The sequence below is a fragment of the Danio rerio genome, chromosome 6, assembly GCF_052040795.2.
Source record: "Danio rerio strain M-AB ecotype USA chromosome 6, GRCz13ab, whole genome shotgun sequence".
Classification (NCBI taxonomy): domain Eukaryota; kingdom Metazoa; phylum Chordata; class Actinopteri; order Cypriniformes; family Danionidae; genus Danio; species Danio rerio.
This window is the reverse complement of record NC_141026.1, coordinates 29,903,056-29,918,053: the sequence shown is the minus strand read 5'-3', so window position 1 is coordinate 29,918,053 and position 14,998 is coordinate 29,903,056. Positions and strand designations below refer to the sequence as shown.

The window sequence follows — 14,998 nt, the reverse complement described above, 5'->3', positions numbered from 1 at the left end:
TTACTAAATCTTTTATGTTTAGAAATGCGTTGAAAAAATCCTCTCTCCGTTAAACAGAAATTGGGAGGAAAAGGGTCACTAATAATTTAGGAGGTCTAATAATTCTGATATATACAGTTATTTTCCTCCCTGTAAATAAGAATAGGAAAATAAATGCAATTGAATAAAAATATGAAACAAACTGTTTTAAGCATCTTTACTGTAGCACTGTAGTTCTTGAAAACATTTTAAACATTTTACTGCTTTTGAAAAACATGAATGATTTGAACGTACATCAATAAATGATGCACATCCCATGCTGCAAAAGTTACATTACAGTACATGCTTTTAGTAATTTTCATGTGAAACTGAGCTTTGCAGAGCAACAAATGTGTACAACTGGAAAGGGGGCGGTATATGATGCAATAATCGTTTTATCTCAACTAATGTTTTTTCATAATTATTAGAAGCAAAAATCAAAAATCGAAACTGAATGTTCTATTAATTTCACAGCGCTACTATCTTCTAAACAAAGGAATGATAAAAATCAAATAAAATAACAGTTTATGAAAGCTATGCACGCCCGGCAAGCAAATAATAGTATAAAAGTTAAAGGACCACAGGTCTCCATGTCTAGTTTCAGCATCACTGTCTTTGTAGTGCCTCCTTTGAAAATACTTTAATTAAAATGTGTTCTGTTTTTATTCCTCTATACTGACTGCAATTGCTAAATTAATGTTTTCTATGGATAAATTACACAAGCTGGATTCACTGGTCAGGTGCTCTAGAAATGTAGCACACTGAAGACATCTGCTGATTATAAGGGTGGAAATTGGAGAAAAAAACTGCATAAACTAAAAAAAAAAACATTTACATTTAAGGCTGGTTTATACTTCTGCAGCAAGTGATCACTGTGACCCATGATGCATGCCTTGTGCGTTGCCGTGCATTTATACTTCTGCATGAGTTCCTCTGCAATAACACTTTCGAAATGCCAGCTGGCAGTGAGGTTTTTATGTCCCTCTGTGTCGTGTTTCTTTACTGGTGTTTTGTATTTTCTGAAAGCTTAATGTCTAAGTAGCTAAAACTCGCTCATCCAGAGGCAGGAACTGGACGTGCAATAACTTTAATCATAAAGTAAACACAAAACAATAGCTTCCATCTGAGCTCCTTCACAGGACTCGACACTTGTAAACACTCACTCCAACGGGTTCACGTAGCTTTCAGCACCGTCAGCACTCATCAACGCTACCAAGCCACCCAATCATAGAGCTTGCGCTACACATAGTTGCGACGTTTAGTTAAATTTTTTGAGTGACATGGCTAGGGCTATATGACTGCACGAAGACTGTTCTGGAGCACACGTGAGCGCTTGACGCAGAAGTATAAATCAGCCTTTAGTCATTTGGCAGACACTTTAGTCCAAATCGACTAAGAATTGAGGAGACATTCAGCAAATCAACATGAAGATCCAGTCCACACAGGAACTGCTAATTATAAAAAGGAACTGTGCTCAGAGAATTAAGTCTTAGAGTAAGGGAGGGTTTTTTCCTGTTTGTTTTTCTTTATTTTTTTTCTTTATTTTTTTTTTTTTGAAGAGTGTAGAGTGAAGAGTGTTTCTACAGGTGGTTTGTCAAGCCCACTCACTTGTTGGAAGCACATTTATTTTTTCTGGTGTAGACGCAAACATATCTATCATTATATTTACATTTTTAATTACCATTCTTGATGTGATTGGCTCTTTAGTATCAATATGTTACCTTAATCTATAAGATGTTATAAGTGCTTTCCATTACAATAATTCACATTTGATGATATAGACACTCAAAACTTGCAGTCTCCTACTTCCCCCAGTACAGTAAAATGGTACACTATATTTTAAGAAAATAAATCATTCTATTGAATGAGACATTAAACAAAGATTCAGACTCTTGGTGGTCATTAAAATTCTTACGACATTTCCCATAAAAAAAGGTGTGCAACCCCAATGTCCTGGCAAAACTCCTATCATGACCTCCTAATAAACCCCATCCATTGAATTGGCTATATCACTGTATCTCCTCTCCACCTATTGTTAGTGTGTGGTGAGAGCACACTGGCGCCATTGTCTGGTGGCTGCCGTCGCATTATCCATGTTGTGCTTCACACTGGTGGTGGGAAAGAGAGACCCTCTTAAATGACTGTAATGCACTTTGGATGTACATCAATTTTAATAGCGTTATAAAACACATTCACACTTTCATTCAGTTTCAATTATCATCATGCACTTCAGATTCTCATCAAACATTCTGTCCAATTAAATGCTTTCTAGAATCTGAAGCATCCCACACTTGGCTCATACAATTACTACAGTGCGTTTTTCATCTAGCACATTTAAGGTAGAGGACAGAAGATGTAAATGTGCTCGAATGAATGAAATCTGGCTTTGCCACAGTGTCGCCCAAATCTCTGCACCAGGCACAAAACGCTCAGCCTGGATCGTATGCATGAGTTGCAGACCACAAAATAGATCTCATTCATCTTAGTCCAACATAGAATGCATGGGTTTTAAACCATACTGGATGAGTTAAATGTTGCAAACACTATGATATTTTCTGCATTATGAACAGCACTGTTTAGTGTAAGAGAATAGGGCTGCAGAACAAATCTAAATGAAATTGCAATCATGGTTAATCAAAAGATGTGAACACATCTTGTTAAAAAAACATGGTTCTGTGATCAGTATAACATTTTCCAAACCCCCATAAAAAAAGAAACCCAGGAAATCCTCATTGCATTGCTGAATAAACAGAAGATTACACTGCTTTCACTGATGCAACGTGACTAATAAACACACAACTACAGAATCATCGAACATATTTAAAAACTTTTGTAAATCAGATTTTTTCAAGTGCTTTCATATGTATTAGCAACATAAAGCTATAACTTAATGAGAAGTTCACAAACAGCTGTCAGTGTCAGTATGATTTTCTTTGATTTATTATTGCCTGATAAAATCCCCTGTGATGATACATCTCTACATAGCTTGTTAGAAAAAAATACAGCTGTTTGGTAAATGCTGCTCCATCTGAAAGAAGGCACCATCGATTAAGTGTGCAGCACTAATATATTACACACTTTTTAAAGTAAACTTAATTAGAATTACTGAAAATTGAGTTTCCTAGTAGTACCAGTTATTTTTTTATGTGATTGACACAAGGGGCAAATACAGCTTTGCCAGGCTGTGACATAAACAAAACCTAATTGGCAATTTAAAAAATTATGGACGAGTCAATCAAAACTCTCCTGCCCAATCTGTTCCTGTAGAAAACATGTGAATGCATTGAGTTGCCAACAGTGGTGTAGCGTATGGGAACACATTGCCCTAAAAAACCTTCATTGTTCTCTTAAGGCTGATTTTAAATGATTACCTTGACCCACGGTGCATGCTTTGTGCATAGTTGAGCGTTTATATGTCTGCGTACTCTTTGTGTTACACTGCAATAACACTTTAAAAACGCTAGCTGAAAGTGTGGTTTTTATGTTCCTTTGTGCCGAGTTTCTTCACAGATGTTTTGTTTTTTCTGAACGTTACCTTAATGTACATGTAAAACTTGTCCATTCAGAGGACATGCAACAACTTTAATCATATGCAAAACAAGTTTCCAACTGGAGATCCTTCATGAGACTTGACATGTTTAAACACTCGCTCCGTCAGGCTTGCGGCTCTCAGCACTGCCCACACTCATAACCACTACCATACCGACAAATCACAGAGTTTGTGCTACGCGTTGTTGCAAGGTGTGCCTCAGCATTGGCATCAGCCATAGCGAGGGCTTTGCAACCTCATGAAGGTGGCACCAGACCATACGCGTGCGTTTGATGCAGATGTAAATTAGCCTTAAGATATAATGAACATTAGATAAAATAAACAGCCATACACAAAATATTTTACACTTAAAGTGGACCTATTATGCAAAAATCACTTTTATATATCGATTAAACACATTGTGTCAAAAGTGTATGAATATAACCAGCCTTTAAATGTTTATTTGTTGTTGTTGTTTGTTTGTTTTTTACAATCACACTTTATTAAACAGTACTCAGAAATATTTGATTGACATTCTCCTTTTGTATTTGTCATGAGAGCAGGAAAGCCTTGCCCATTAGTGACAATCCCGTCCTCACTGGAAAAGGGCGTTAGTCTTGTTCAACATCAAGCACCACCCAATCATTTTTTTTTTATATATATTATTTATGATATTTTATATTTATGTTATGATAAGCACATTGAAAAGTGGCACTGAATCTGCCACTATGCTGGCACAGGCGTTTATAGCTCTGTCCCTTTTTGAAAACCTTAAGTTATATATAATTTTTATAATTTGAATTTAAAACAGTCACAAAAAAAAAAAAAAAAAAACACACACGCACACACAATTTGGAAAAATGCCTGAAAAGGGGCAGTTTCATAGAGTTATAAAACATTATTTGTGTGGTGTTCTGAGTAGAAACTTCACATACACACTGTGGGGAAATCAGAGACTTATTTTACATGTTGTAAAAAGTGGCATAATAGGTTCCCCATTACACAATTCATGCATTAACAAAACCAAAATTGTTCAAATGTTTAAAAAAAAAAGTCTCTGGGTGGAATTTAAATAATGTGACTATGTCACAAGTAATGGTGATTGTCCTCTCTCTCTCTCTCTCTCTCTCTCTCTCTCTCTCTCTCTCTCTCTCTCTCTCTCTCTCTCTCTCTCTTTAATAGAGGTACAATGTTGTGTAGGATAAGAGTCAAATATTCACAATTCAAAAAAGGCATTATTCTCATTTGTATGGTTCAAAACTAAAAATTTGTTTATTTTAAAGTTTTTTTAGCTGTCATGGACAAAATCCTCCACTGTGTCTGTATATTTCAATATTCAGTTTGTCTAGATATAGCCTACAGTATGATGTATAATAGTAGGTTAACAGATGCACACAATTTTATTTTAACCTTGATGAACCCAGCAGGGCCCATGCATTTTGTGCTACGCAGCTATAAATAAAACACACTTTAGTGGGATTTTAACTTGTTTTAACTAGGCTGATAAACTATAATCCTTAATGTTCGGTTTCAATTATGCAGTAAATTATGCAGTAACATTCTACTTAAGTATTTTCTTATCTTAGTTCAAAAGTGTGCTGATGTACACAGAAAGAGCAAAAAGAGCCATAAAAAAAGAGTTGAAGAGAAAAATCAATAGCATGTTCAAATTGCTCTGCAAATGGTTGCATTAAGTGTCTCTAAAGGAAATAAGAAGCAGGGAGAAAGAACATGTGGAATGAAACACTCCAGCCCCACCTCAACATCAACAACACACGTCTTGACAGTGTGTTCACAAAGCATGTAACCAGAGAACTACAATAATTTGAGCTGTGCCTGAACCACTAACAAAGATTTAAGCAAAATAATAATAATTTATTAACCCAAGAGCAACAAAGCTGATTTTGTCTGATACAGCAAATGGTACACTGTAGTTTACTGTTCTTATCAGTGATACTGGATAATACACACTTCAGTGTCTGTGCTGGTCAATACGAATCCTCTCAGCTTATCTCTCCCTTAAGTCACAGGCAGCACATTAAAGCCTTTTTGCAGTAATTGCAGCTGTCTTGCAGGCTTTCAATAACTGGCTGGCTGTGACAATAAGCCAGCATATCACCTGTTTTAAAATCGACAGTTTTAAAGCATGTCATGATTAACAGACAAAGGGTTTTACAGTACATCGAGGACAGAGAATTCAAACTCTGATAGATCTGCAGCAAATGAATAAATAAGCTGAATTTGAACATATAAATTAATAAATAAAAAAAATATATATATATCTTTAACTAAACTAATACATTTATTTAAGAAGGACATTCAATTGTTCAAATGTGATTGTAAAGACATTTTCTAATTTATTCAATTTCCATTACATTTTTTTTACATTTCTATACAATAAATGCTAAAACAAATATCTCATATTTTGTGAAAATATTAAGTAGCTAGAACAGGACCAATAAATGATATTATATAGAATTGCAATAAAATTGATGTCAATAACAATGATAAGTATTGCACTTTTTTAGTCTATATTGATCTAAGAGCCAATTGAGTCAAAATCAATTGTTTCTTCGATGCACCGCGATGCAGGTGCGAACAGTTCAGTATTGGTTCAGTAACAATCATAACCAGTTATTATGCACTGTACTTAGGTCATTTATCACATATGTGTTATGGCGGTAGCTAACGATGAAGAGGGAGGAGATCGAGAGTAATTAACATGCTAAAACTACTTAAAAAGCACATAACTGTGCGCAATTCACTGCTTGTGAGTTTGCTGGACATTCTTTCAATTACAGGGAAGTACATCAGAACCCAGTATGGGAAAAATGAAATATGTAAACGCTCCCTCTCTATCTCTGCGGCACTTTTGACCTGCTGGCATGTTTGTGAGGTAACGTTTTATCTCTTCTCTCGGCTGTTACAACAATAACAATTATTGTGGATCCAGACCAAGTATATTTGCAGAGCGAGTTTTTTTCCACCGTGACACTGTCTATAATGGATCAGCAGATCGCCGCGACCGTTTAACATCAGTGTCCATGTCACTGTTTGCTGAACAGTGCTAAAGCCATGATGACTGTTGGAGCCAATCTCAGCTTTTTCTGTTGAGCGCGTGATCAATCATAGGCGTTTAAGAACTCGCTCAACATTGCTCAAAAAGCGAGCGGGATAATATTTACATTTGTTTATTTGCTATTATGGCTCATGTTGTTTTGTGCATGTACTTGAGCTTTGTTTGAGACATACAAAAAGAGTGTTTTCTTTGAGCAGGTAAAATTTAAGGTACAGTACATATATCCATATATCCATATCCATATATCCAAGTACATATATATGTGCTTGTGTTAAAGGACAAAATTGTATTTCAAATAATATCTAAATAAAAATATATTTATACATTTTAATTCTCGAATTATTGTGTTGCTTAGTAAAATATCAAATTGTTAATGAAAAGCAGCGTCAATGCAACATGATGCACCGAGATATTGAATTGAATCGAATTGATGGCATGATAATCGTAACTGAACCTAACCGTGAGACCAGTGTAGGTTCACACCACTAACAGTTACACGTTAGAAATGTGCAACAATGGGAACCTAAAAGTGTGTTGATATTAGAGATGTATCGAATTTTCAGCCACAGAATATTAATGGGTCGAAAATATGTTATGCCATTTAATGTACCCTCTAATAATCTAGCCCTTTTGTGGCTTCAGTCATTGTTGTGGTACTCTTTTAAACCTGGAAGCATTAACAACTTATATCGAAATATATATGGTTATCGTTCAATATGGAAAATAATTATTAAGATTGCATTTTTTTCCCATATCGCCCAGCCATATAGCCAGCTAAAGATTTTCATAAAAATAATAATCATAAGACATTTATAATCATAAGATTGACATATTTTTTTAAAGTTCTACAGATAAATTTGACAAATATGCATGAAGCCGTTTTGAAGTTTTTTGTTTTATCTATTGAAATTCCATCAGCGACTCAATTAATAAACACGATCTATTAATTAAGATCTTCGTTAATGAAGGTTCATTTTGACAAAAACTGTCCAGGTAATTTTCTGTCAGGATATTATCTGTTTTTCAACAGATTTCCTTTCTTGCTTTTTACTGTAACTTTTAAATAGTTAATGAAGGATCATGTGACACTCTGGAGAAGGCATGGGCTGGTATAAATTTTTGACGGTATGATAACCTTGGATAAAAATACCACAAATTCACAGCACTACAGTATTGTGATTACTGCTGTAAAATAAGTTATTTTTAATGTCTAGGTAAAACAAAACAAAATTGAATTTATTTTAAGAAACATTTTTAATACTTTGGAATGTCAAAATAAAATAAAACATTGACTCATGCTGTCTTCATTAGTTTCAAAAACACAGATTTCTTTACAACACATAAAAAAAATACATTTAAAAAACCTTACATATACCTTGGGAGCGGTATAACAGTACATTTTAGCGATATTAAAACCCTGACTTCTGCAAACCACAGTAAACCTAAAAACCGGTTATCATCCCATGCCTTCTCTGGAGTAATGCCTGCCCAAAATCCAGTTGTTATACTACAGTATTTTTAAGGTATTTGAACTGGAATTCTTTTAATTTGCAGTAATATCTCACAACATTGCTTGTGTCGTTTTTGATCAAACAAATTCCTTTGTGAGACGAACATAAAAAGTGGTTTTAAATGACAGTACGTATGCATATCAGTAAAGTAGCATACTGTAGATATGTGGTGTCTTACTTTTTTTCCAATTGTGCCAAACTAACATGTAAAATTCTTTACAGGGAGCAAATCTCAGCTGCAGAAGTCAAACAGGTTAAAAGTTTATGGAAGTAACATTTTGAACAGATCCACAAGCTGATACACATTCTGCATAGATCAACAACAACCAGAGAAACCCACACAAAAAAAAAAAAAAAAACAGTGAAGACTGAAGAGGGTCTTTTTTGCTACTTCACAACATGTCTAAAAGCCTTCAGATGGAGACAACAAAATAAAGCCAGGATCAGAATCCCTGGAGAGAAGCAGTGCCTCCGTACCATGGCAGCATCCATTGTTTACTCACACAGTGTGAATCATACTCTCTGCAGCGCAATCCCAGACTTAAGTCCCACAGATCTGAGGACAGCTAAGACATTCTGAAGGCTTAATTCATTTGGTAGGAGGTATTGAATGACGACATGGGGCAGAAAGCCAAGGGAAAATGAGAGCTGAGTTGCCCTGCTAAACATTAACTTACCTACTCGCATTTGCTTGGAACCATTCGCCCCTATCAGAGGGTAACTGACCTAGTCATCGCTGTCATCATAGAGCAACAATACCAGCAAGAGTCTGCAGGCTGCAGCTACATAAGTTCTCTCAATGGCACACACTGGGTGTGTCTCAACATCCAGATTATTTATTTATTTATTCATTCTGTTTTGCAAGTACACCCGCTAAATTTTGCACAACACTGGAGTCTGCAAATGCACCCAGATGGGCTTTTATGAAACTTTTATACCATTTAGATTGTGCATTTTTTAAAATGACCAAGGACTTTAAATATTTGACTGCAGTGCATAGTCCATCACATGATTAAATTCATAAAATTCAATTATCTACAATTAATACTTTATATTTTTACATTTTAACATAACAATAAGGCAATATAATGAAATCAAAATGAGCTTATAGCCTAAAGACTTTAAACTGGAGCCAATACTTGATAAATCTTATAAAAGTGACCCATTTATCAATCCAGCAATAAACAGCAGAAATAAATACGAAAGAGCACAATAATCCTGGTGAGAGTGATTACTTATTTTTTTTTTTTTAATTCCTTAATTAAATTGATCATGTAAATCCAAATATCACAAAATAAGATCAAAACAGCACGCCACAGTAGATTCAGTGGTCTTTAAATAAGATGTTTGATAAAATGTCATCATTATGTTCACGTTCAAGTCAAGCAGGTGTATACAGACCCTTGCATATAATCAGCGATAAAGCTTATCATCAAAACTTCCTTAGGAAATTCCAATATGACACTCACCGCTTTGCTCTCCAAGAAAGACGAGTTTGAATTTCCTTAAAGGGTTTCCAAAGTCATTTCCCACAGACATGTTGGAGGGCTTGTTTTGATTAAGCAGCGTGTTCCCACCGGTGTAGATGTGTGGATGGGGCAGCGCGATGGAAAAAGCGGCGCTCCTTTGCGTTTGGAGACGGGAATGCTGCACTGGATCGGCTGTCAGACTGAAGGGCTGTTTGCGCATGCGCGGCCTCACCTCGCTCTCTCACTCTCATGCACACACACGACGTAGTGCTGTATCAACCCACAGAGCCTGACGTCATGCTGTATCAGCCCACAGAACATGATGTCATATTATTGCCCACATTAAGCTACGGAAGGTTTGAGCTTTTTATAACATACTGTTTTCTATTATACATTTATTTATGGCTTTTAAAATTGATTGAATGGTGCTTGGGGTTGAATAGTGCATGGTTAAAACCTAGAGTACTGTACTATAAAGTCTGCATCCCAGTCAGGGGTAGTTTACTTTTCAATTTATAATAAAATAACTAAACAAGTAGGCGACACAGTGGCGCAGTGGGTAGCACTGTTGCCTCACAGCAAGCAGGTCACTGGTTTGAGCTATGGTTTCCCCCACAGTCCAAAGACATGCGCTATAGGTGAATTGAATAAACTAAATTGGTCGTTGTATTTGAGTGTGAATGCAAGAGTGTATGTGTGTTTCCTAGTGATGGGTTGTGGCTGGAAGGGCATCCGCTACATAATACTCAATGGATGAGTTGGCGGTTCATTCCACTGTGGCAACCCCTGATTAATATAGGGACTAAGCTGAAAATGAATGAATGAGCTAAGCAAATATTACTAATTAAGTTATTAATAACTGGTGTAATTTTAAAAAATGTGCAAGTGTGCTAACTTTGTTTATATAACTTAAATAATAAATTTTATCATAATTATTGTAATGATATCGATATTGGCAAAATTATGAGATATTAACTCATAATTTAAAAAAAAGTCAAAATGATCAGCCAATTTTCGACTGAAGAGGAGTTTTTATGTCATAAACTATTATTTATCAAAGCATGATATTTTTGTCTTTATGTGACAGAGACAAACAAAAAAGGTTTATAAATTTGATCTTACATTCTTAAAAATAAAGGTATAAGAGCTGTTACTGTGGCAGTACCTTTTCAAATAATACATATTTTGTCACCTTGGAATTATAGGGTTCTATTTGTGTTCTGAATGATTTTGAGATATTGAGCTTCAACGTTTTTGCATGCCAATAGCAAACAGTATGTGTGTAACATCTGTTGTTAAATAAAAAGTCTTTAAATAAAAACAACATAAAAAAAACATCCCATAATGTAAATAAGTTGGCATTTATTAAGAATATGTCAATAACTCCATTTTGGCAAAAAAGTCAGATAGAACCTTATAATTCTAAGGTGACGATTTGTACCTGTGGGGCCAAAGTGGTAGCTAAAGTGCCCAAATTAGTCCCCAAATGTACCTAAAAATTACCTTTGAGGTACCATTATGCACCCCTCAGGTACAACTATGTACCTTTTGAAAAGGTACTGCCCCAGTGACAGCTCTTGTACCTTTATTTCTGAGTGTCCATAACTTTAATAATAATAATATTGTTAGCTTAGTTAGTGCATCGACACATAGCACCAAGGTGCTCGGGGCAACCAGAGTTTGATTCAGAGTTTGAGGTCTTTTGCCGATCCTTCCTCTATCTCTGCTCCCCAAACTTTCCTGTCTATAAATCTCCACTGATTAATAATTATTAATTATTTAAAAATGAAAGCAACAAATCTGAAAAAAGTTGCTCCTGTGTCATAACAGAAAAACCATCAGAAAAATGATGACTGTTTTAGAACCACATTCTAGGAAGACCACCAACTTTTCCATGTCTCCTTAACCAAACACCTGATTCAGATCATCAGCTCATTAGCAGAGACTGAAAGATCTGTAATGAGAGACAAAGAACAAAGGAGACATCCAAAGCATGCAGTGTTGGTGGTCCTCCAGGAACGTGGTTGAGAAACACTGAATTATGAGATACTAAGTCATCATTTCAAGACTGAGAAGAAAAGTGAAAATTATGACAGGTCAGTTTCTGCATTTTTTTCCTTCATTTTGTCATGCTTATGACTTTTTAATTTAAAGTCATAATTTTAATTTACCAAATAATAATAATAATAATTATTATTATTATTATTATTATTATTATTGGAGCAAAAAGGCTTTCATAAACCAACCTGATGGCAAACAAATATGTGAAAAAATAAATAAATAAATAAACAATTGTTTGTGAACAAAATTTATATTTGAAATAACTTATGCATCGGTAAATAAATGCTATATTGCAGGATAAAGAGTTATCACGATTCATTACTTCAAGCAGCATAAAAAAGCATATTGTCATTTGTATTATGAATCGTGGCAAAACAGTATGAACATATGAGTATAATAAAACAGCAATTTCAGGTACAAAAATATATTTTACAAATAATTGATGCCTAATTTGAAAATATCTTCACATTTGAAGGTAACATTTAAAACCCACTCAGGCAACTATCATTAATTGACGCTACAAACCTCAACTCACACACAGTTTGTGTATCTGTGCGTATCTGAGTATAACAGAGCATCCCTCATACTTCACACTGTCTTCATTTTGCCCTCAGATTGTTAAAAAAAGAAAACATGGAAATATTTGGATCAACCATTCTGAATTTTGAGCCAATGGGCTATATGCACAGCTAATGTTTTCAGTCAATGATGAACTTCCAGTGAAAGTTTTATGTGACTATTTTCATTTTCATAAGGTTCCTTTTACAGCATCGATGTTGTAATGTAACTCAATTATTATCAATTAAATAGACTTAAGCATCCGTTTGGTTGTTAAAGCATAAAAAAGATGAAAGACCATTTAAACGCAGACGCTGTCATTAGAACCAGGCTAGCGCTGAAACTCTATTAAAAAAAATACTGGGGTAAAATTCATTTCCATATTTTAAAGATAATTTAATGTGGTGCTTCTTGTTTTGTCTGATACCCACTTTATATCTTATCTCAGCCAGGCAGTGAAGATCGCTGTTCTTTTTAAAGAAATCAGATCTTAAACACTGCGATTTTTGTATGACAATTCACCGGAAGCCCTGGGGCTGGCTGACTGAAATTAAAAGTCTGTGCGCATATACCCCATAGCATAGTAACCAATGTTAAAGGCATAATAACCAAAGTGAAATATACAGAGTGTTCTTGTTTCGTGTCCTTACAGGTGTCAAAACTATAACTCCATCTTCAAATCATCTGTGGATGAATACTGTGGGAAAGATTATGATTTTAAACTTTATACAAAAAACGAATACCACGAGTGAAGATGGAACATCCCTGAATCTGTCCAGTTTGGCTGGTGCGCAGAGGTGAATAAATACTCAAAGCAGGTATTCTGTCTGCAACATGAGACTTTTCCAAAGTGAATTCCTTGGATCTCCAGCCAAGTGTTGATAGAAAGGGTTACTGATGAGAGATACTGTATTGAGGGGGCTCGGTTCACCGAAAATGTTCTCAAACGTGAGATCCAATAGGTTGAGGCATCACAGGGGTCCCTCTGGCTTTTTCTCTAAGACATACTCTCTGCTCCGATGTGTTTTCCAACCAATAAATGCCAGGAGTGCAATGCCTAATGTTTTATAGCCCACCTGAAGTCCAAGATACCTGCAACAAGCCATCAGAATCATCATCAGTGCCAATGTCATGGATTAAAATGATATCTATATTAGCATCCAATACATCAGGTAATAGCTAACAAATACAGCAGGTTTGTGGTCTGCTATAAGGGTGTGTAATATTAAGTTGGCTGAATAAAAAGACATTTTCGATTCCGATTATACACTTATGTTTTTTGGGGTGTGATTTTGTGATGACACCATAGCTGACTTGGCTGACACGAACGGATAAATAAATATAACACCAGAACCACCAGTAGGGGGCAGCAATGCTCTGTCTTAATGAGAGATTCACTGAATCATTGATTTAATCCAAAGACTATGGCTGTTTCTCAATTCCAATAACGCAGAGAACGGACTTGTGTTCTAGTGGAGACCGGTCATGCCAGGTGTCCTCGGAAGAATGAACTCAGAAGACCGAGAAGGCAGAGAACGCATCCTTTGAGAAATGAGATGCTGCGACTTCCTGATGATCACATGACCTTCCATGTTTTCAATGGTAAATTATTTAAACAGTGTAGCATTCATACAATGATTTATTGTTTATCCCCTTTTCAAAATAGATACTGTGCATAAAAACATTATAAATATACTCTGCACGATACAAATAAAACAGATTTTAATACGAATTTCAGCAAACAAACACCCTTTATGTGTTTAAGCCTTTATTAAGATGTTCATGGTAATGTTTACTGTCACCGTTTCATTTAGGGAAACTCCTGAGGTAAATTAATGATATCTCTGAACTTTAATAATAAATCTAAATAAAATGCTGCTCTTCCAACCTCCAGTCGCAATGACTTCTGGAACTTCTAGCGCGAGTTCGGTTCTCAAGTCTGCATCGGTGCGTCCTCGATATCAAGATCACATGCGGGAAGTTTCACGCGTCCTCCATACTTGCGGTCTTGAGTATTGGAACTGAACTTAGGCAGCTGATGATGACGTTTCACGAGAACACGAGGATGCAAGACCGCTGAAGATTGCATACTGAGAAACAGCCTTTGTAACGGTCAATATGGCGAATGAAGCCCCACCTACTAGTACAGGAGCCAATCATTAGTCGCTATAGACTGACATTTCTCCGAAGAAGAAACTAGGACCAGACATGTGCTTTTAAGACAGATTGCTGGTCAACAAACGCACTTGAATCTCAGCGAATACTTGCTTCACAGACAAAAGAACTATATCCACATAAAGCTTGAAATCTGTACTTTTAAATGAACCAAGTGAACCACTTGAAAACAAACTTTTTTTGGTTTTGTTATCTGTATAAAATGAACGCGAGGTACATTCTGTGCTGTCAAATGCACATCACATGACAGAAGCATCTACTCAAACGCCCACAAACGTGTAAACAAAGAGTCGCTATCATTTTTGGAGGAGATTCACCATTAAGACCAAGTTGTGAATTACTTCAGAAATCAGCCGATCATTATCCAGAGGATTATAATACGTAGAACGGCCATAAATGAGGTTGATGTCATGATCTCATTCCTTTCGAGTGCGCATGCACATTAGCTTGAGCAATCTGAAAATATGCAAATTTTGTTTAATTCGGACGTTTAAAAACGAAACTTATAAGATGGTTGTTGTTTAGTTTTATTGGTGATTTCTAATATATAATGTAGTCATAAACTTGGCAAACAGTCTTTAAGAATTCGTTTCCCCAT

General features: G+C 35.6%; 2 protein-coding genes across 5 annotated transcripts in view; both read right to left on the bottom strand.

Moving 5' to 3' along the window:
- rab6ba (RAB6B, member RAS oncogene family a) overlaps window positions 1–9,788 on the bottom strand; it is a 213,692-nt gene extending 203,904 nt beyond the window's left edge. For 2 of the 3 annotated variants that reach the window (XM_087255667.1, XM_087255669.1), the window contains exon 1: window positions 9,607–9,788. In XM_087255667.1, the coding sequence (XP_087111793.1) occupies window positions 9,607–9,676 (70 nt within the window). In that variant the 5' untranslated portion in view covers window positions 9,677–9,788. 3 annotated transcript variants of the gene reach the window in all.
- Window positions 9,789–11,898: 2,110 nt separating this feature from the next.
- slco2a1 (solute carrier organic anion transporter family, member 2A1) overlaps window positions 11,899–14,998 on the bottom strand; it is a 40,982-nt gene continuing 37,882 nt past the window's right edge. The window contains exon 13 of one of the 2 annotated variants that reach the window (XM_087254762.1): window positions 11,899–13,317. In XM_087254762.1, coding sequence (XP_087110888.1) covers window positions 13,197–13,317 — 121 coding nt within the window. In that variant the 3' untranslated portion in view covers window positions 11,899–13,196. 2 annotated transcript variants of the gene reach the window in all.